The sequence below is a fragment of the Phycodurus eques genome, chromosome 20 (genome assembly GCF_024500275.1).
Source record: "Phycodurus eques isolate BA_2022a chromosome 20, UOR_Pequ_1.1, whole genome shotgun sequence".
Classification (NCBI taxonomy): domain Eukaryota; kingdom Metazoa; phylum Chordata; class Actinopteri; order Syngnathiformes; family Syngnathidae; genus Phycodurus; species Phycodurus eques.
The window spans coordinates 14,438,275-14,458,774 of NC_084544.1; the positions used below are offsets into that span (position 1 = coordinate 14,438,275).

The 20,500-nt window shown below is 48.0% G+C and overlaps 1 protein-coding gene across 1 annotated transcript; it reads left to right on the forward strand.

The window, feature by feature from the left end:
* Nucleotides 1-1,308: 1,308 nt before the first annotated feature.
* Nucleotides 1,309-19,015, forward strand: tspan13b (tetraspanin 13b). Its single transcript, XM_061665372.1, has 6 exons — nt 1,309-1,521; nt 16,177-16,344; nt 17,037-17,117; nt 17,802-17,915; nt 18,085-18,195; nt 18,454-19,015. The coding sequence occupies exons 1-6, from the start codon at nt 1,459-1,461 to the stop codon at nt 18,526-18,528; spliced, it is 612 nt and encodes a 203-aa protein (XP_061521356.1). The 5' UTR covers nt 1,309-1,458; the 3' UTR covers nt 18,529-19,015.
* Nucleotides 19,016-20,500: the final 1,485 nt, after the last annotated feature.

Genomic DNA, 20,500 nt, shown 5'->3' on the forward strand with positions numbered 1-20,500 from the left:
ACTGCAAATGGCACATTTGTCAAGTCTTCCAGCACTTGTGAGGACCTCCCAGCATCGAAACGTGATTACCTCGGGTCATTTCAGTGTGAAAAAAAATGTTAAGTCAACTACATTTCATGGGAATTCTACTTGATTTAATCAGCTTACAAACAGGAAATGATTGATTACCAATTCCATGTTAGACTATAGTAAATTAAACAGCCAGCCAATATTTTTTTTTTTTAAATGTATTTTTTTAGTGCAGGTAACATTAAAAAAAAGATGGACTCGGTTGTAGGCACTGTCAGGCAGCCCAGATACCCAATTCTTGACATGCTCGACTCTCTGACATGCGCCAACGTTCAATCCCAAATGACAAATGTCCCTTCAGCCTCGTCTCAAATGTTCCTTTGTGCGTTCATCTCTGCCTACGTCACAACCGCCAATCCCCAGGTCACACTCACAGCCAGAATACAAGCAATTACAAAATGACTGTTCTATTATATATCCTCTTTAATACACCAATGAGTACTATTTAGCGAAATCGGTTCATGAAAGTGGCCTTATACTTCCCATTATTACCGCTCACTATTCCTGGAATTTACTAAGCACTCTAGTTACACAACAAATACAGTACAGATGCTGTTTCACACAAAACAACAACTCTCCTGTTTTCTGGGACATATTTTTTATTTTTTTATTTATTTGATTTGATTTTTTTTTTTTTTACCCCAAAGATTATGATAAGAAATAGTGCGTTCGGACTGGATGCTCCGCCCTCTTTGTGCCACACACTTCAAGGGTGTCGAGTTGTATAGTTTAAACACGAATTCCAACCGGAAATACACTCTAGCTTCAGAATAAAATCGAAGTAATTGACAAAATGTATACAGTAATATATATATATATATATATATATATATATATATATATATATATATATATATAGTGTAAAAGATGTTACATACAATATTAAATTCTACTTTATATATTATATTATACATTATATTATTGCGGACTGTGAAAACTTAAATAGACACTGAAACTATAATTCAGTTTTTTGATTCTGTCCTCGACATTTTGTTACTACGACACGTATCATGTGTGTGTGTGGCAAAAATGATTATAATTGTGAACTGAACCCCATTATTGGGCCTTTGTCGGCTACGATGCGTGTGGGTTATACAATTGTTATTGTGTTTGTACTACTCAGCCATTGTCATTTTGGAGTCAGCGCGTCTCGTCAAACGTTGTTTTATTTTGAAGACTAATTGCGTCACTTCCGTTGTTTGTCTTGTTTTTCTTTCTTTCTTCTTTCTTTCTTTTTTTTTCCCGAACGGCGGAGGTTGGAGGTTCTATCTGCCGGTTTGCCTCTCATCGCTGCTGAAAAAACGCTTCGGCTCGCCCTGATATCGAGATCATATTTAATATACATCTGCTGCGAGCTTGTGTTCCCTATTTATTTATTTCTTGTCCAAAATGGGTTGCGCTGGATTCACCTGCTCCAAACACTCCCTGTGTGCGCTCAACATCCTCTATGTTGTAAGTATCAAACGCAGCCCACTGCCAACCATATGGATTATTGCCGTTACTAAATTACTGACGTTTATTACGATGCGTGTTTCCTCTCCTGGGCGCGATTAAATATCGAGATGGAAAACGTCTTGCGATGAGGTCACACACTTGCTGAATCATTTATTCGTCGAGGAACCTTGAGCATCAGCTCAGTGCGTGATCAAAGAGAAACAACAACAACAACAACAACAAACAACAAAAGACATTGTTTGCTATTCCAGTATAGTGACAGAATCAGCCTTTAAACGGCCATTTCCTCCCACCGCCCTTTTTTATACTGAAATTTAAGAGGATGTCCTGTCCCTTTATCTTTGTCTGCCATCTCGTCCTCTACCAGTTGTTGCCTGTAAAGAGACCACGCAGCGCCAATATTTTTTTTTTGCGATAAATCAAATCAAAACTTTCATAGTAATTCATGCAGTGGTCGGGAAAAATAAAATAAAAAAGTATGTGAACCCTTTGGAATTTCTCAGAACCGTTATCCCAACTGTGAAGCGCGGTGGAGGGAGCATCACGGGATGGCCGTCCACCTGGGGCCGGGACAGCTCACTATCGTCAATATCGTCACACGTTTCTCAAGATATTTTGCAGAAGAACTTGAGGCCATCCATCCAAGAGGTCAAGCTCAAACTAGGACCGGTGTTGCAAGAGGACAATGATCAAAACATCAAAGCAAATCAACAACAGGATGGCTTCAGAAGATGGAAATACGTGTTCTGGGGCGGCCCAGTCAAAGTCCTGACCGCAACCCCATTGAGATGTTGTGACATGCATGACCTCAAGAGAGCTATTCACATCAGTCATGTTGCGGAACTGCAAACATTTTGGAAAGAGGTTATGGTCCAAAATTCATCCTGATCGTTGTGTACGTCTGATCTGCAACAACAGGAAACGTTTGGTTGAGGTTATGGAGGGTCAACCAGTTATTAAATCCAAAGGTTCACTTACTTTGTCTTCCCTGTCCTGTGAATGTTTACATCATGCTCTACAAAAATATGAAAAATGTAACAGTTTTTGTGGAGTTACTTGAAGCAGACTGTTCATTTTTTAGATTGAGATAAAGATCAGACTACAGTTTATGACCACCTAATGCAGAAATGTAAGAAATTCCACACAGTTCACATTCAGCTCGTTTTTCTCCCATTGTGTGTATGTTACAAGCAGTGATGTCGGTAACGCGTGACTCCCAAAATGTGGTCCGGTGACGTCATAAGTAATCTAACGTGTTACTTTTTATATTAGAGTAGTCAGATTACAGTTACTTTGATTTAACTGCCAATAGTTACTTTTTTGTTCACGAGAACCAAGAGCTTAACGCGCATTTGCATACTGTCCTATTTATCGTCAGGCAACATTATTTTATCATGAATTAACTACAGTGCTTGGGAACATGAGGCAAGTCAATAACCAGGACACTTGATTCAGTCACGGTGCATGTCATAGGTGGAGACCAATTTTCAGACTTTGTTTCAGTCATGACTAATACAACAGACGAAACACACTATATTCTTAACTATCCATCCATCCATCCATTTTCTACCGCTTATCCGAGGTCGGGTCGCGGGGGCAGTAGCTTTAGCAGGGACATAGGTGAGGGTTGGAACGTGGATCAACCGGTAAATTGAGAGCTTCGCCTTTCGGCTTAGCTCCTTCTTTACCACAACGGACCGATACAAAGTCCGCATCACTGCAGACGCTGCACCGATCCGCCTGTCGATCTCCCGTTCCATTCTTCCCTCACTCGTGAACAAGACCCCAAGATACTTGAACTCCTCCACTTGGGGCAGGATCTCATCCCCGACCTGGAGAGGGCACGCCACCCTTTTTCCGACTGAGGACCATGGTCTCAGATTTGGAAGTGGTGATTCTCATCCCAGCCGCTTCACACTTGGCTGCGAACTGCTCCAGTGAAAGTTGGAGATCACGGCTTGATGAAGCCAACAGAACCACATCATCTGCAAAAAGCAGAGATGCAATACGGAGGCCACCAAACCGGACCCCCTCTACACCTCGGCTGTGCCGAGAAATTCTGCCCATAAAAGTTATGAACAGAATCGGTGACAAGGGGAAAGCCTTGGCGGAGTCCAACCCTCACCATGAACGAGTCCGACTTACTGCCGGATATGCGGACCGAACTCTGATTCCGGTCGTACAGGGACAGAACAGCCCGTATCAGGGGGTTCGGTACCCCATACTCCCGAAGCACCCCCTACAGGACCCCCCGAGGGACACGGTCGAACGCCTTCTCCAAGTCCACAAAACACATGTAGACTGGTTGGGCGAACTCCCATGCACCCTCGAGGACCCTGCCGAGGGTGTAGAGCTGGTCCACTGTTTCACGGCCAGGACGAAAACCACACAGCTCCTCCTGGATCTGACATTCGATTTCGCGATGGACCCTCCTCTCCAGCACCCCTGAATAGACCTTACCAGGGAGGCTGAGGAGTGTGATCCCCCTGTAGTTGGAACACACCCTCCGGTCCCCCCAATCCAGAGGCACTGTCCCCGATGTCCATGCGATGTTGCAGAGGCATGTCAACCAGGACAGCCCCACAACATCCAGAGCCTTTAGGAACTCCGGGCGAATCTCATCCACCCCCGGGGCCCTGCCACCGAGGAGCTTTTTAACTCCCTCGGTGACCTCAAACCCAGAGATAGGAGAGCCCGCCTCAGAGAACCCACACTCTGCTTCCTCATGGGAAGGCGTGTCGGTGGAATTGAGGAGGTCTTCCAAGTATTCTCCCCACCGACTCACAACGTCCCGAGTCGAGGTCAGCAGCGCCCCATCCCCACTATACACAGTGTTGGTGGTGCACTGCTTTCCTCTCCTGAGACGCCGGATGGTAGACCAAAAGTTCCTCGAAGCCGTCCAGAAGTCTTTCTCCATGGCCTCACCGAACTCCTCCCATACCCGAGTTTTTGCTTCAGCGAACACCAAAGCTGCATTCCGCTTGGCCAGCCGGTACCCATCAGCTGCCTCAGGAGTCCCACCGGCCAAAAAAAGGCCCGATAGGACTCCTTCTTCAGCTTGACGGCATCCCTCACCGTTGGTGTCCACCAACGGGTTCGGGGATTGCCGCCACGACAGCCACCAGCCACCTTACGGCCACAGCTCCGATCGGCCGCCTCAGCAATGGAGGCGCGGAACATGATCCACTCGGACTCGATGTCCCCCGCCTCCCCCGGAACACGAGCAAAGTTCTGTCGGAGGTGGGATTTGAAACTCCTTCTGACAGGGGATTCTGCCAGAAGTCGCACCGGCATCTTCCCCCACCATCGGAGCCAACTCAGCACCAGGTGGTGATCAGTTGACAGATCCGCCCCTCCCTTCACCCGAGTGTCCGAGACATGCGGCCACAAGTCCGATGACACGACCACAAAGTCGATCATTGAACTGCGACCTAGGGTGTCCTGGTGCCAAGTGCACGTGTGGACACCCTTATGCTTGAACATGGTGTTTGTTATGGACAATCCATGATAAGCACAGACGTCCAATAACAGAACACCGCTCGGGTTGTGATCGGGGGTCCGTTCCTCCCATTCACCCCCTTCCATGTCTCACTGTCATTGCCCACATGAGCATTGAAGTCCCCCATCAGGACGATGGAGTCCCCAGGGACAACGCTCTCCAGCACCCCCTCCAAGGACTCCAAAAAGGGTGGGTACTCTGAACTGCTGTTTGGTGCATAGGCACAAACAACAGTCAGGACCCGTCCCCCCACCCGAAGGCAGGATACCCTCTCGTCCACCAGGGTGAACCCCAACGTACAGGCGCCGAGCCGGGGGGCAATAAGTATACCCACACCTGCTCGGCGCCTCTCACCGTGGGCAACTCCAGAGTGGAAGAGAGTCCATCCCCACTCGAGAGGACTGGCACCAGAGCCCAAGCTGTGCGTGGAGGCGACTCCGACTATATCTAGTCTGAACTTCTCGACCTCACACACCAACTCGGGCTCCTTCCCTGCCAGAGAGGTGACATTCCACGCCCCTAGAGCCAGCTTCTGTTGCCGGGGATCGGATCGCCAAGGTCCCTGCCTTCGGCCACCGCCCAACTCACACTGCACCCGACCCCAATGGCCCCTCCCACAGGTCGTAAAGCCCATGGGAAGGGGGACCCAAGTTACCCTTTCGGGCTGCGCCCGGCCGGGCCACATGGGTGCAGGCCCAGCCACCAGGCGCTCGCCTTCGAGCCCCACCTCCAGGTCTGTCTCCAAACCAAGTCCATCGTTTGTCGTCATCATAAGGGGTCTTTAAGTCGTGCTTTGTCTGGTCCCTCACCTAGGACCTATTTGTCATGGGTGAACCTGCCAGGGGGATAACGCCCCAGACAACTTAGCTCCTAGGATCACTGGGACACACAAACCCCTCCACCACGACAAGGTGACGGCTCAAGGAGGGGATATTCTTCACTATCCATCACTAAAATGCACATAACGACAAACTACAATGACGAAAAAAGGCAAAATATTTATAAACGGAGCCGTCTAGGGCAATGACGTCACGTGACATGTTGCACGTTTGCCGCACATAGTCAACTCACATGTACCCAAGCAGCCAGCGGCGCACACTCAATGGAAGGGGACCACTCTGACGAGGGATTGGCATACTTCAACTGGAAATACAGTCACTACTTCCGAGTTTCTCTAAAGAGGACAATACTAAGGTTCCTTGTACAGTATGCGTGCGCGCGCACACACAAACAGTCGCCTTCATGGACTTCCACACAATCTGCAGGGTTGCTACAGTCTGTGTCTGTCTGTCTGTCTATCGATCTAGCAGTCTTTAAAGAAGTGTACTGAGAATGGTGTGCTTGTTTACATTTAGGTGGCTATTTGGCATGTCAAGTCTGCTCTAAGTTGCTCATTTAATGTGGCTTCAACTACACTCATATTGAAGTTATTTTTTTTCATCATGTTAATGACATCATTCTGTAACTTGTGTGGCGTACGTTACCAAGTAATGGGTACGGTTAAGCTAATGCTTTTTTGTACTATGGATATGTGACTCTTAACTTTGTCTCCAAAACATCTAACTTTTGTTGAAATTTAGTGACTTTCGAAATCAAGTAATCAGTAAAGTAACTAAGTTACCTTTTCAAGGTAACTGTGGCAACACTGGTTACAAGTGCGTTGTGACTTGCAGTGAGCTTTTGTGTTGAGCCAGTGAGGAAACCTTGAAAATGCATCACCTACACTGCAGGGGTGTCAAACTCTATTTTTGTCTCGGGCCGCATTCCAGTTATGATTTCGCTCAGAGGGCCGTTAGAACAGTGAAACCATATAAATGTTTAATCATCACCAAAACATATTATGACCATTACACAACAAATTGAGGGATAACTACTTTTGAAATCAGAAGACAAGGATAATAGTTTGTTCAAGTATTGTTTAAGTTACTGTAGAGGAAGGGTTTGGTAACAGAATAACATTATTGTTTATTATTATGACAATTTGGAATTTGGGTACAGATGTGAGCAAAAATCACGGAAGTTGACGAGCATGATTTGCTTCCGCGGGCCACATAAAATGATGTGGCGGGCCGCATCTGGCCCCCGGGCCTTGAGTTTGACACCTATGACCTACAGGAAGATAAACAGCTGCCTGAACGTTTATCTGTTATGCCACCTCAACTCTTGTTGTGGACATTGCACCTGCTCATGAGCGAGTAAGGTTGCAGGCCCAGGAACCTTCACCTGGAGCAGTAGCGACCCCCGGGTTAAAATGATGCAATGGAGCAGAACCTTGTTGTGGGTTAAATTGACCCGTTTTTAAGGTCAAGAAATAGAATTAGGAATGTACAATGACAATTGTTCATTTCACATATTTTGATTCTAATGCTTTGGGATAATTCAACACGCTCTGGGTCAAACTGACCCACTTAGATTGCTGTTGTTCCTGAGAGACAAATATACCAGGAGTGTAAAGAAATAAAAACGATGTAAAACTCATTGAGTTCATAATTGCATTAGTAAGGGGGGGGGGGGGGGGGGGGGGGGGCCAACATTGATTTTAATAGTCACACTTTTTTATGGTTTATCAGATGACAGACAAGTTAGGAAATATGGCAGAATAAAATGAGAATTGTATAGTGTAAATCTAGCCTTATTGTTAGTTTAGCCACATTGGACAGAGACGCGTGCAACACTTTTGTTGCTGTACTACTGCTACAGTATGTCGCAAAAACAATTTTTCCTTATAGGTTCTATTGTCATCATCACACTTTTTATCGACTTTTGAGACGTGATTTGTTTTGGTTTTTGAATTTTGCAGTTTCACTAATGTATGGAAAATACAGGAAAGATGCCTTTTAGGAGTTGCATAATAATGTACTATAATAATATGCTATGTCCGCTCCCAGTTTCTTAAAATTGCTTGTGTGATCTTCAGATGCTATCTTTACCTCTAACGGAACTGATATTTCATTTCAAAGCATTCTAGTTCAGAGGCTTTCAACTTCCTGAGGCACTGCTCGTGCCATTACAATGGGTCTTTGTATCTTGAGAAGTACACGCCTAAATAGGAAAAATAATAAAGAAGAAGTTAGTATAAATAAAAAAAGTCAATATTATTGTCACCACATTTCTGATGCAGACATTTGAACTCATTTGTCACCCAACCATGTTGGGGCTGAAAAGTGTACTCATTAGTTCCACAGTGTCAATTGAGGCATATATTATTATGTTATTATTATATAGAGTAATCCCTTGTTTATTGCGGGGTTAGGTTCCGAACCACCCCCGCAACAGGTGTAATCCACAAAGTAGCCACCACATACAGTATTTATTTGGATTATTTATACATATTTTAAAGCTGTACGAACCTCCCCAGACTCTTACTAATCTTCTCCACACTCCTATTAACCTGTTATTTTTAATGAAATGAATCAAAGTACATATTTTATTCTGACAAGAGCTGCAATGCTTTACTTATATACTTCAGCCGCCATTTTTACTTACTGCGCATGCGTATATGCACAGTTGTAGCCACGGTTGTACCTGATCACATGGATCTTTGCCAAACAAATATGAGCGTTCATCCAAAGAATTCCATACCGGATCGGTCGTGGCCCGCGTTACCAAAGTCCGCCACCGGTGCAGTCAACTTGCAGGGCGCCGGTGGAAATTCAGCTACTGTGGGTCGAAGTCAAAGAAGAAGAAGAGGTGGAAAGAGGGTTCTTTGGCAGAAAGAGTCTGGAGTTGGTTGACATGATGATGAGGAGAAAGGTTGATATATTGTGTGTCCAGGAGACCAGGTAGAAAAGGCAGTAAGGCTAGAACTTTAGGGGCAGGGTTTCAATTATTTTACCATGATGTAGATTGGAAGAGAAATGGAGTCGGGGTTATTTTAAAAAAAGAGTTGGCTAAGAATGTCTTGGAGGTGAAAAGAGTATCAGATCGAGTGATGAGGCTGAAACTTGAAATTGAGGGTGTTGTGTATAATGTGATCAGTGGCTATGCCCCTCAGGTAGGATGTGACCTAGAGGTGAAAGAGAAATTCTGGAAGGAGCTAGACGAAGTAGTTCTGAGCATCCCAGACGGAGAGAGAGAGTCGTGATTGGTGCAGATTGTAATGGACATGTTGGTGAAGGTAATAGGGGTGATGAAGAAGTGATGGGTAAGTACGGCATCCAGGAAAGGAACTTGGAGGGACAGATGGTGGTAGACTTTGCAACAAGGATGCAAATGGCTGTAGTGAACACGTTTTTACAGAAGAGGCAGGAACATGGTGTGTTGTGCAGCTTTTCGGGAAAAGGTGAGACAGGCTCTCGGTGGACAGGAGGAGCTTCCAGAAGACTGGACCACTGCAGCCAAGGTGATCAGAGAGGCAGGCAGGAGAGTACTTGGTGTATCTTCTGGCAGGAAAGGAGAGAAGGAGACTTGGTGGTTGAACCTCACAGTACAGGAAATCATACAAGGAAAAAGGTTAGCTAAGAAGAAGTGGGACACTTGAGAGGACCGAGGAGAGGCGAAAGGAATACATTGAAATGCGACACAGGGCAAAGGTAGAGGTGGCAAAGGCCAAACAAGAGGCATATGATGACATGTATGCCAGGTTGGACACTAAAGAAGGAGAAAAGGATCCATACAGGCTGGCCAGACGGAGGGATAGAGATGGGAAGGATGTGCAGCAGGTTAGGGTGATTAAGGATAGAGATGGAAATATGTTGACTGGTGCCAGCAGTGTGCTGGCTAGATGGAAAGAATACTTTGAGGAGTTGATGAATGAGGAAAATGATAGAGAAGGGAGAGTAGAAGAGGCAAGTGTGGTGGACCAGGAAGTGGCAATGATTAGTAAGGGAGAAGTTAGAAAGGCATTAAAGAGGATAAAAAATGGAAAGGCAGTTGGTCCTGATGACATTCCTGTGGAGGTATGGAAGCATCTAGGAGAGGTGGCTGTGGAGTTTTTGACCAGCTTGTTCAATAGAATTCTAGCGCGTGAAAAGATGCCTGAGGAATGGAGGAAAAGTGTGCTGGTGCCCATTTTTAAGAACAAGGGTGATGTGCAGAGCTGTGGCAACTATAGAGGAATAAAGTTGATGAGCCACACAATGAAGTTATGGGAAAGAGTAGTGGAGGCTAGACTCGGGACAGAAGTGAGTATTTGTGAGCAACAGTATGGTTTCATGCCTAGAAAGAGTACCACAGATGCATTATTTGCCTTGAGGATGTTGATGGAAAAGTACAGAAGGAGCTACATTCTGTCTTTGTAGATCTAGAGAAAGACTTGACAGAGTACCCAGAGAGGAACTGTGGTACTGCATGCGGACGTCTGGAGTGGCAGAGAAGTATGTTAGAATAATACAGGACATGTACGAGGGCAGCAGACCAGCGGTGATGTGTGACAGACGAATTAAAGGTGGAGGTGGGATCCTTCCTGTTTGCAGGGATGATGGATAGGCTGACAGATGAGGTTAGACTGGAATCCCCATGGACTATGATGTTTGCAGATGACATTGCGATCTGCAGTGAAAGCAGGGAGCAGGTGGAAGAACAGTCAGAAAGATGGAGTCATGCACTGGAAAGAAGAGGAATGAAGATTAGCCGAAGTAAAACAGAATATATGTGCATGAATGAGAGGGCTGGTGGGGGAAGAATGAGGCTACAGGGAGAAGCGATAGCAAGGGTGTAGGACTTGAAATACTTGGGGTCAATCGTCCAGAGCAATGGTGAGTGTGGTCAGGAAGTGAAGAAACGGGTCAAAGCAGGTTGGAACGGGTGGAGGAAGGTGTCAGGTGTGTTATGTGACAGAAGAGTCTCTGCTAGGATGAAGGACAAAGTTTCTAAAACAGTGGTGGGGCCAGCCACGATGTACGCACTGAAGAGACAACAGGAAGCAGAGCTGGAGGTGGCGGAAATGAAGATGTTGAGGTTCGCTCTCGGAGTGACCAGGTTGGATCAAATTAGAAATGAGCTCATCAGAGGGACTGACGGCCAAGGTTCGATGTTTTGGAGACAAAGTTGGAGAGAGCAGACTTTGATGGTTTGGACACGTCCAGAGGAGAAATAGTGAGTATATTGGTAGAAGCATGATGAGGTTGGAGCTGCCAGACACGAGAGCTAGAGGAAGACCAAAGAGAAGGTTGATGGATGTCGTGAGGGAAGACATGAGGGCAGTTGGTGTTGGAGAGGAGGATGCAGGAGATAGGCCTACATGGAAAAGGATGACACGCTGTGGCGATCCCTAAAGGGACAAGCCCAAAGGAAAAGATGAAGATCACAATACGGCGAAGGATCCTGGTTAAAGTAAGCCATTTTTGAGGTCCCGTATTTTTGCTATTTAGACCTCCATTGAGGGAGAAGTTAGAAGTTAACATGGACTTAGTATAAATGTGTCAATTTCATTTCAAAAAAAAAAAAAACACCTTGGTTTTGTCATATGAGTGTCCAGAAAAGGCCCCTCTGACAGCTACTTCTGTTTGACCCAGTTTTGTATCCGCTTTCTCCATATTTGGCTCAGACCGTCCCCTTTCTTCTGATTGGTTACCTCCATGTAGAAGACCCACTCGTGAGAGCACACGTGTTTGTTATACTTACAGCGCTGGCTCGGGAGTGCAAAGGGTAGGCGGAGATCTTCACTCGCGATGTAGATAACCTCGAGAAATTCAAATGACCTGATTTCAGGCCTTTCGACAGAAAAACGTCTGGAGCTCAAGGAATGCGCGGACGATTTTAATTCATATTTCACATGTTTACTGAGACACCATAGAGACAATATTACATCCCAGATAGTAGAGGACGTTGGTTTTGCAAAATATGTCCCCCTTAAAACTAAATAGCGTTTTGGCAACAGCTTTGTTGGGAGGCGTACTGCTGGTTGTATTCAAAACCATTCAAATGTCCTTGATTAATAATGCGGACTTGAACTGAGACCCTGTCACGTACGTGGTTAAGGCGAGGGCGAGTAACGCAAGGCAAGAACATGGTGGACCCAATTCCAGGGAAGCAGGGAGGCAAGGCAGGAGTGCGGGAGTCTCAAAATAATATTTAATCTTCAAAAAGGGAAAACTAAACAAAGTCCCACAACAGATACCAATCAAATCAAAGTAACAAAGAAACACTCGAATATCTAAAACTGGAAACAAACTATGACCTGTGAGTAAGACGTGGAATAGAAAGGGAGAATGACACCTGACAATAACATACCATAATGATAAAGACAACTGACGACTATGACATGGCAGAGACATGTGACAACGACAATGAACCGACAAGAACTGAAAGAAACCAGGGAACTAAATACAAACAGATAGACGAGACAACGAGGAACACCTGGACAAGACATGAGTGGCTGGAGAGAGCTGATTGGTTGACACAAAGCAGACGAGAACAGGTGGACACAACAACTTAATGAGCACACGACAAACATGGAACACAGGAAAACATGGAACAAAACTAAACACAACCCAAACCAAAACACAGACCATGACAGTACCCCCCCTCTAAAGGAACGGATCCCAGACGTTCCCCAAACAACAACCAAAAAGTCACCAACCCAGGGTGGGCGGAAGGGGGCCTGGAGGAGGGTACAGAGTCCACCCCTCAGGTCAGTCTGGTGGCCATCCAGGCCACCCAGGGTGAGGTGCTTGGCTGAGCGGTTCAGGAGGTCGTCCAGGACGCCAAGCACCAGGGTCTTTACAGGGCCATTCAGGTGGACGGCCACGGTGCCGAAGCCAATGGTAATGCAGGGGCCAGGCAATAGGGTTGGGTGGCGGCCGCTGGACGAATGCCGCCAGAGCGAGGACGGGTGACGGCCGCTGGGCGAGCGCCGCCGGAGCGAGGACGGGTGGCGGCCGCTGGACGAGAGCCGCCGGAGCGAGGACGGGTGGCGGCCGCTGGACGAGCGCCGCCGGAGCGAGGACGGGTGGCGGCCGCTGGACGAGCGCCGCCGGAGCGAGGACGGGTGGCGGCCGCTGGACGAGCGCCGCCGGAGCGGGGACGGGTGGCGGCCGCTGGACGAGCGCCGCCGGAGCGGGGACGGGTGGCGGCCGCTGGACGAGCGCCGCCGGAGCGGGGACGGGTGGCGGCCGCTGGACGAGCGCCGCCGGAGCGGGGTCGGGTGGCGGCCGCTGGACGAGCGCCGCCGGAGCGGGGTCGGGTGGCGGCCGCTGGACGAGCGCCGCCGTAGCGGGGTCGGGTGGCGGCCGCTGGACGAGCGCCGCCGAAGCGGGGTCGGGTGGCGGCCGCTGGACGAGAGCCGCCGGAGCGGGGTCGGGTGGCGGCCGCTGGACGAGAGCCGCCGGAGCGGGGTCGGGTGGCGGCCGCTGGACGAGAGCCGCCGGAGCGGGGTCGGGTGGCGGCCGCTGGACGAGAGCCGCCGGAGCGAGGACGGGTGGCGGCCGCTGGACGAGCGCCGCCGGAGCGAGGACGGGTGGCGGCCGCTGGACGAGCGCCGCCGGAGCGAGGACGGGTGGCGGCCGCTGGACGAGCGCCGCCGGAGCGAGGACGGGTGGCGGCCGCTGGACGAGCGCCGCCGTAGCGGGGTCGGGTGGCGGCCGCTGGACGAGCGCCGCCGTAGCGGGGTCGGGTGGCGGCCGCTGGACGAGCGCCGCCGAAGCGGGGTCGGGTGGCGGCCGCTGGACGAGAGCCGCCGGAGCGGGGTCGGGTGGCGGCCGCTGGACGAGAGCCGCCGGAGCGGGGTCGGGTGGCGGCCGCTGGACGAGCGCCGCCAGAGCGGGGACGGGTGGCGGCCGCTGGACGAGCGCCGCCGGAGCGGGGACGGGTGGCGGCCGCTGGACGAGCGCCGCCGGAGCAAGGACGGGTGGCAGCCGCTGGACGAGCGCCGCCGGAGCGGGAACCTGGCGCAGCTGCCGAGGAGCAGGAGCGGGAGCCTGCCGCAGCTGCCGAGGAGCAGGAGCGGGAGCCTGCCGCAGCTGCCGAGGAGCAGGAACGGGAGCCTGCCGCAGCTGCCGAGGAGCAGGAACGGGAGCCTGCCGCAGCTGCCGAGGAGCAGGAACGGGAGCCTGCCGCAGCTGCCGAGGAGCAGGAACGGGAGCCTGCCGCAGCTGCCGAGGAGCAGGAACGGGAGCCTGCCGCAGCTGCCGAGGAGCAGGAACGGGAGCCTGCCGCAGCTGCCGAGGAGCAGGAACGGGGCCTGCAGTCGCTTCCTCAGCCTGCCGCCATTGAGGTTTGGGAGTAGAGGGTACGGGAGTGGAAGAGTGCACAAGGTCTCGGGAAGGTGAACTAGGAAAAATGGCTGGTACAGAACATGGTGGCTTGGGGGCAGGTTTGACTGGACGTGACTTAAGTGGAGCCGTGGAACAACGTGTGGGAACAGGTGAAAAATTAAGTGACTTGTGAACAGGGAAAAAAACGAGGGGGCAAAATTTGACCTTTACTTGGGCGCCTCCGTTGGCCACCACGCGGCGGTCCCGGGTAGATGGCCAAACGGGTGCCCAAGAAAAGGTCCGAGGGAAAGGTTTTGGACTCACTGGGGTTGGAAATGGGGAGACGTGACAAAAACTGACGAGGACGGGATAAACTAGGGAAGGAACCAGAAAAATCTAAGTCTGTGTCAGAGTCAGAATCAGACAGAAGGTTAACTAAATCGGGGCCATCTTCACAATCAGAAAAATCAGAATCTAAAGAAACATGTGGATGTAAAATAGTAGGGCATGGTGAATAACTAGGACAAGTGGGGGGACCCGATGAAAAGGACAGAAACGACTGAACGATTGGGCTTACTGGAGGAGGGTAGGTATGGATGGCAGGCTGAGGACGGTGGGAGGCAGTTTGGTGGTGTCCAGGGTGACGCCATCTTCTTCCCGCTGGGTCCTGTTCTGGTCGGTTCATTCTGTCACGTACGTGGTTAAGGCGAGGGCGAGTAACGCAAGGCAAGAACATGGTGGACCCAATTGCAGGGAAGCAGGGAGGCAAGGCAGGAGTGCGGGAGTCTCAAAATAATATTTAATCTTCAAAAAGGGAAAACTAAACAAAGTCCCACAACAGATACCGATCAAATCAAAGTAACAAAGAAACACTCGAATATCTAAAACTGGAAACAAACTATGACCTGTGAGTAAGACGTGGAATAGAAAGGGAGAATGACACCTGACAATAACATACCACAATGATAAAGACAACTGACGACTATGACATGGCAGAGACATGTGACAACGACAATGAACCGACAAGAACTGAAAGAAACCAGGGAACTAAATACAAACAGATAGACGAGACAACGAGGAACACCTGGACAAGACATGAGTGGCTGGAGAGAGCTGATCGGTTGACACAAAGCAGACGAGAACAGGTGGACACAACAACTTAATGAGCACACGACAAACATGGAACACAGGAAAACATGGAACAAAACTAAACACAACCCAAACCAAAACACAGACCATGACAGTCCCATATGAAAGACTTATTCCTACGCACAAGTTTGACTTTGTAGAGCTCCTTATTTTACAAAAGCTTGTGTTGTAAATATCGAGACCGTCTACAAAGTATCCTCGTGATTTTATGGTGAAATTCACTTTTGGGGGAAAAAATGACTTTTGCATGTATTGGGTGGCTCTATATTTACAACAGAATACACTCACGACTGTGATAGTTACTCCTTATTTGTGAGGAAACAATGCATGTCACAGGTTTTTTTTTCCCCAGGAACAATTAAGAAAAAACAATTTTACAGCAGTATTAGAAGATAATACAACAGTTGATAGACACTTAACGCTCGTAATATGAATATAGTTATTCCCGCATGTTGTTGTAACACAAAATTGATATCACAGCGTTTTGTCATTTTTAAACTGTAGCTGTGCTACGTGCAAGTGCACATTCATCTCAATATCAGTGTTCTCCACCAAGGAAAACATGTTTTATTACATTGTGTCTTCAACATTTGGATAATGAGTTGTGTCTTGTACTGATGATTGACAACAACGGAGGTGACAAGTCTGATTGAAGCACGCAGGCGAAAATCGTGGCAATATCCGCGGCTAAACTTCACTGCTGAACATATTTCTCACAAAAATGGGGCTCACATTCTCAATTGCATGACCTTAGGGGTGTTTGGTTTTCGATGTTCCACTCTTTTCAACAACATGTTTGCGTGTTATCCAAATAACAAAACCTCACTTTCATAACGGCATCCGCATTGGCTTTTTCCCTCGATCCTGCAGATGGTGAGCTTGCTGATGATTGGAATCGCAGCATGGGGAAAGTGGTTCGGTCTGGTCTCCAGTTTCCAGGTGGTGGGTGGCGTCATAGGAGTGGGCGTCTTCCTCTTCTTTGTTGCTCTGGCTGGCCTCATTGGTGCGATGAAACACCACCAAGTCCTCCTCTTCTTTGTATCCTTTACATGGCTCGTTACCCTGCGGGAGTAACTCCTGCTTCGATGTTGTTGGACTCCCCCGATGTTTATCGGTCAACACAAAACCGTCTCTCTTGTCTCACAATTGGAATGGAATGACAAACACACAAAATGCCCTTTCCCCCGAACAAAGCCTGTCTTGTGAGAAAACAGCTTCGCACCGTTTACTTTGCTCGATGACTATGACTCATTCCCCCCTGCTATTTGCGGACTTAATTTGTCGGCTCCGACACGTCATGCTGATATGGCGGCATATATTCTTCGGACAGTTTGCCGCTGCCATCGCTATTCCACCGACAATGGTGCAAACACAGTTCAGATGAAAATACAGATATATTTTATAAAGGTAAAATGACGAGATATTGTTGTTTTAAAGCTGATTTAATATCTATTTGAATACCAAACATTTGTATTTAACCAAGCCCTATATTGTCAGCCACTGAATGCTCTTTGTTCGCTCAGTGTTTTGGAATTGTTTCCATTAATTGTAGATGCGCAATACGACCCAGCGCAGCATCAAATTTCACTCTGTGATCGGAGCCGTGCGCCGTATCAGACCGCCTCGTTTGTATTCAAGTCAATACTGAGCTGCTTCCCACACTTGTGTGTCAAGCCGGATGCTTTTGTACTGTGCAATGCGTGGGCTTATTCCTTGACTCTGATTCTTAGTACATGATCATCCTGTTCATGGTGTTTATCGTGCAGTTCTCTGTTTCCAGTGCATGCCTGGCTATCAACAAAGAGCAACAGGTGAGATGGAATTAATTAGTGCAAAAAAAGTCCATGCTGCATTCCAGACTGCTGTGAGATAAGACATTTCTCATTTGGACCTTACGAGGTCTGGACTCGAGAAAAAACATGGCTGGCAACCTTGATCAAATGAGTAGATACACGGTAACAAACCTAATCTCGGGGAGTACTTTACAGCAATTTTTAGAAACTCTGACTGAGCAATGTTCTGAATCACATTTGCTGGTTGAGTTTCCTGGAATACTGCAATAATTCCTGGAATAATTCATACTTTGAAGTCACGCGTGCAGCTGTTGTGTGTGTCTGACCGATATCTTGTGCCTGCCCGAGGTCGCTGTGCACTTCGAACAGTCGAGCTGGCAAATCTGGCACGTGACATTATTTTCATTGGCCTATGAGGCCGTGATGACTGACTACTAAGGACTTTGCCTAGCAACAAATAGCAACATTTAAAGAAAACCAAACAACTTTATTGATCTACGTTGCTGTGTCTGCTCCATAGTCAACATTCCAATTCAATTGTGAAATTGGAGCATCAGCCAACAAGAGAACATACTCATGATTTATAAGAATACAAATGTTCCTGGTGGTAGTGCTGTTGACTGATCTCATTTTATTTCGAATGGATATCGGTCATGACTGCGCGAATCAATTCATGTGAAAGATGTTAATGTGCACTCCCAGGATCATCTGCTCGAGGTCGGCTGGAATAACTCGCGTAGCACCCAGAGGGACGTGGAGAAGAGCCTCAACTGCTGCGGCTTCCGACAGGTGGACCTCAACGCCACCTGTGACGCTGTACGTTTGGTTCCGTGCTCCTCCAACAGAGCAGCGTGACGAAAATAAACGCTTTTCTTGTAGTCTGCCCGGCATCATATCAAAAACTTGCACTTTTGAAATCATAAAACAACCGTCGACGACGTCAGCTATCGGCCTTGTAAGTGCGTGTTCTTGTGTTTTCTTCCAGGCCTGTTTTCCCAATCACTCCTGTTTGCCGTGCGCTGATAAGATCCAGGAACACGCAGATGAAGTCCTACGTTTCGTAGGAGGGACTGGACTCTTTTTCAGTTTCACTGAGGTGAGCCTTGACCAGTTTTCAAGATCAATTTATATTCTAAATAACTTGTTCCAGACAAATCATGCATGCCGGGGGGGTTTGTTTGAACTTTGACATTCTGTGCAACCTTTATTGTGGAAAATATTGCTCTAATAACATTTGTGTGGTATGAGGGATGTCCAACCATAGAGGTTCCACTGTCATCACAAAGAACACATTTCAAACCCATGAGACCTCAATGATGAAGGCCATCTGACTGTCATTGTGTCCTGCTGTCAGATTCTGGGCGTGTGGCTCACATATCGCTACAGGAACCAGAAGGACCCCCGAGCGAACCCCAGTGCGTTCCTGTGAAACAGCCACCAACTTCTGTCTTCGGACCAGTCCCCGTTTGGGCTTCACCTGTAAATACGAGAACAATCAAACTGCGTACACTGTACAAGAGCAATTTTGGTTTTATAACTGTATGTTGTTCATTCAGAAAGTATTAACGGAGCTGGCCTACGCTCTTTTTGTCTTGTTGTATTGTTGCTTTAACGAGAGTCCCACTGAATGCAATAATCTGCACAAATCGACATAATACTATGAATTATGATTTGAACCATGCCTGAAGAGTGCTGTGAGGACTGGAAGGAGTTGTATGGTTGCGTGTCTGAGAAAATAGATGTTCTGAGCCTCGACCAGCTTGTCTTGCCTCTGACTGCATCCTGAGTGTATTTGGCCTTTTTTGCATGACTCTTGTCAATACAAAGCGTGTCAGAACTGCACCGGGGATTCTGTGAGTCAACCATCTCAGACTTTGTACTGTCAAACCACAATAAAACACTGAAGGAGTAAATGATCACCTTGTATCATTTCCTCCATTTGTCTCATTGGTGCACTCTTCCTGAAATGATTAACTTGACAGTAAAATTCCATCTTAAATATAGAAACTCAAAAGGATCAACTTAACATTTCCATTTACACCTTACTTATTAACAGCGGATGAGGGTATTTATACACCAACCTGCAGAGCGCAACAGGCCTCTATTTTATGATTTATTTCCACAAATGCTTGTGTATGGGTGGAGCTATAGGCATGCTGAAGACAATTAACTGGTGGACAGAATTATTAGTTCCGTGTTACCGTAGTTGTGTGAATCCACCTCACATTAGCGGTTTTGCTCTTCTATTCTTGGTTCCTAACCAATGCATTTCCTTCTGAGACCAAAAGAATTGCTCCCTGCACGCCTAACTGAAGCAGACAACAGTGTGCTTTTGAGAAATGATGATTGGGAAATGAAACCGGAAATTTGCTCCCCAAAGTAGGAGCGAATTCAAGTCACATGACTCGACTGAAGTCAGACCCAAGTCGCCCATCTTAGGACCTGGTTGGCTAAAACTTGCGAAAGCCTCGACTTGACTTTGACTTGGTGTTTATGAGAGAGCATGCTATGATCTGGACACCGTTGCTCACATGAAGATTCAGATGTTCAATTGAAACCGCTTATCATCACACTGATTTGGAATACTGACAAATTTATTTATCTATACACCAGCGGTGAGGAATGACGTCGCGCTCAGAAGAGTGCTATCGGGGCTTTTTGGCCTGCGAGACTCCGGGTGTAGCTCACGGGTACCAGCAGACCAAGCAGAATGCAGCTTTGGTGGTTGCTGGGGCAAAACCACAGACAGGAGTTCGGTGAGGCTATGGAGAACAAGTTCCAGACGGCTTTGAGGATATTCTGGTCCACTAGCTGGCATCTCGGGAGGAGGAAGCAGCGCATCGTTTATATTGGGGACGGGGGGTTGAAGTCGCAGAGGTAGTTCAAAGGCTCCTTGGTGACTGCACCGTGGGTGGATGAGATCCGCCTGGAGTTCCTAAAGGCTCCGGATGTTGTGGTGCTGTCCTGGTTGACATTCCTCTGCAACATCGCATGGACAGACCGGATCGGTAGTCCCCTTTTGGAACAGTCCAAATCCGAGGCCACGGTCCTCAGTTGGAAAAGGGTGGGGTGCCCTTTCCGGGTCAGAAATGAGAACCTGTCCCAAGTGGAGGAGTTCCCCCTGCCACGACTCACACACACACACACACACACACACACAAAACGCAAAATGACAGCAAGGAAAAGGAACACGTCACATGACACCAGCTGAAAGTAATGCTTTAAACTCTAGGTTTTGTGTTATGACAGATGAACAAGAATCCATCGATCCGTCTGTCTAGATAGCACGAGTTTGAAGCCCCTCCGCCTGTCCGTCAGTTTGATCCCTGAGTGTTTGCCTCAGGTTTTGAAGACCATGGTTTCTTGAATGCACCATTCACTTACATAGGACAACTCAAGTT

What these genes read in the sequence shown, in the direction of transcription:
- tspan13b (XM_061665372.1), top strand. Translation starts at nt 1,459, where the DNA reads ATGGGTTGCGCTGGATTCACCTGCTCCAAACACTCCCTGTGTGCGCTC. An exon ending in ACCAAGTCCTCCTCTTCTTT is followed by an intron (nt 16,345 to 17,036) that starts GTATCCTTTACA and finishes TCTGATTCTTAG; the next exon opens with TACATGATCATCCTGTTCAT. An exon ending in TCAACGCCACCTGTGACGCT is followed by an intron (nt 17,916 to 18,084) that starts GTACGTTTGGTT and finishes GTTTTCTTCCAG; the next exon opens with GCCTGTTTTCCCAATCACTC.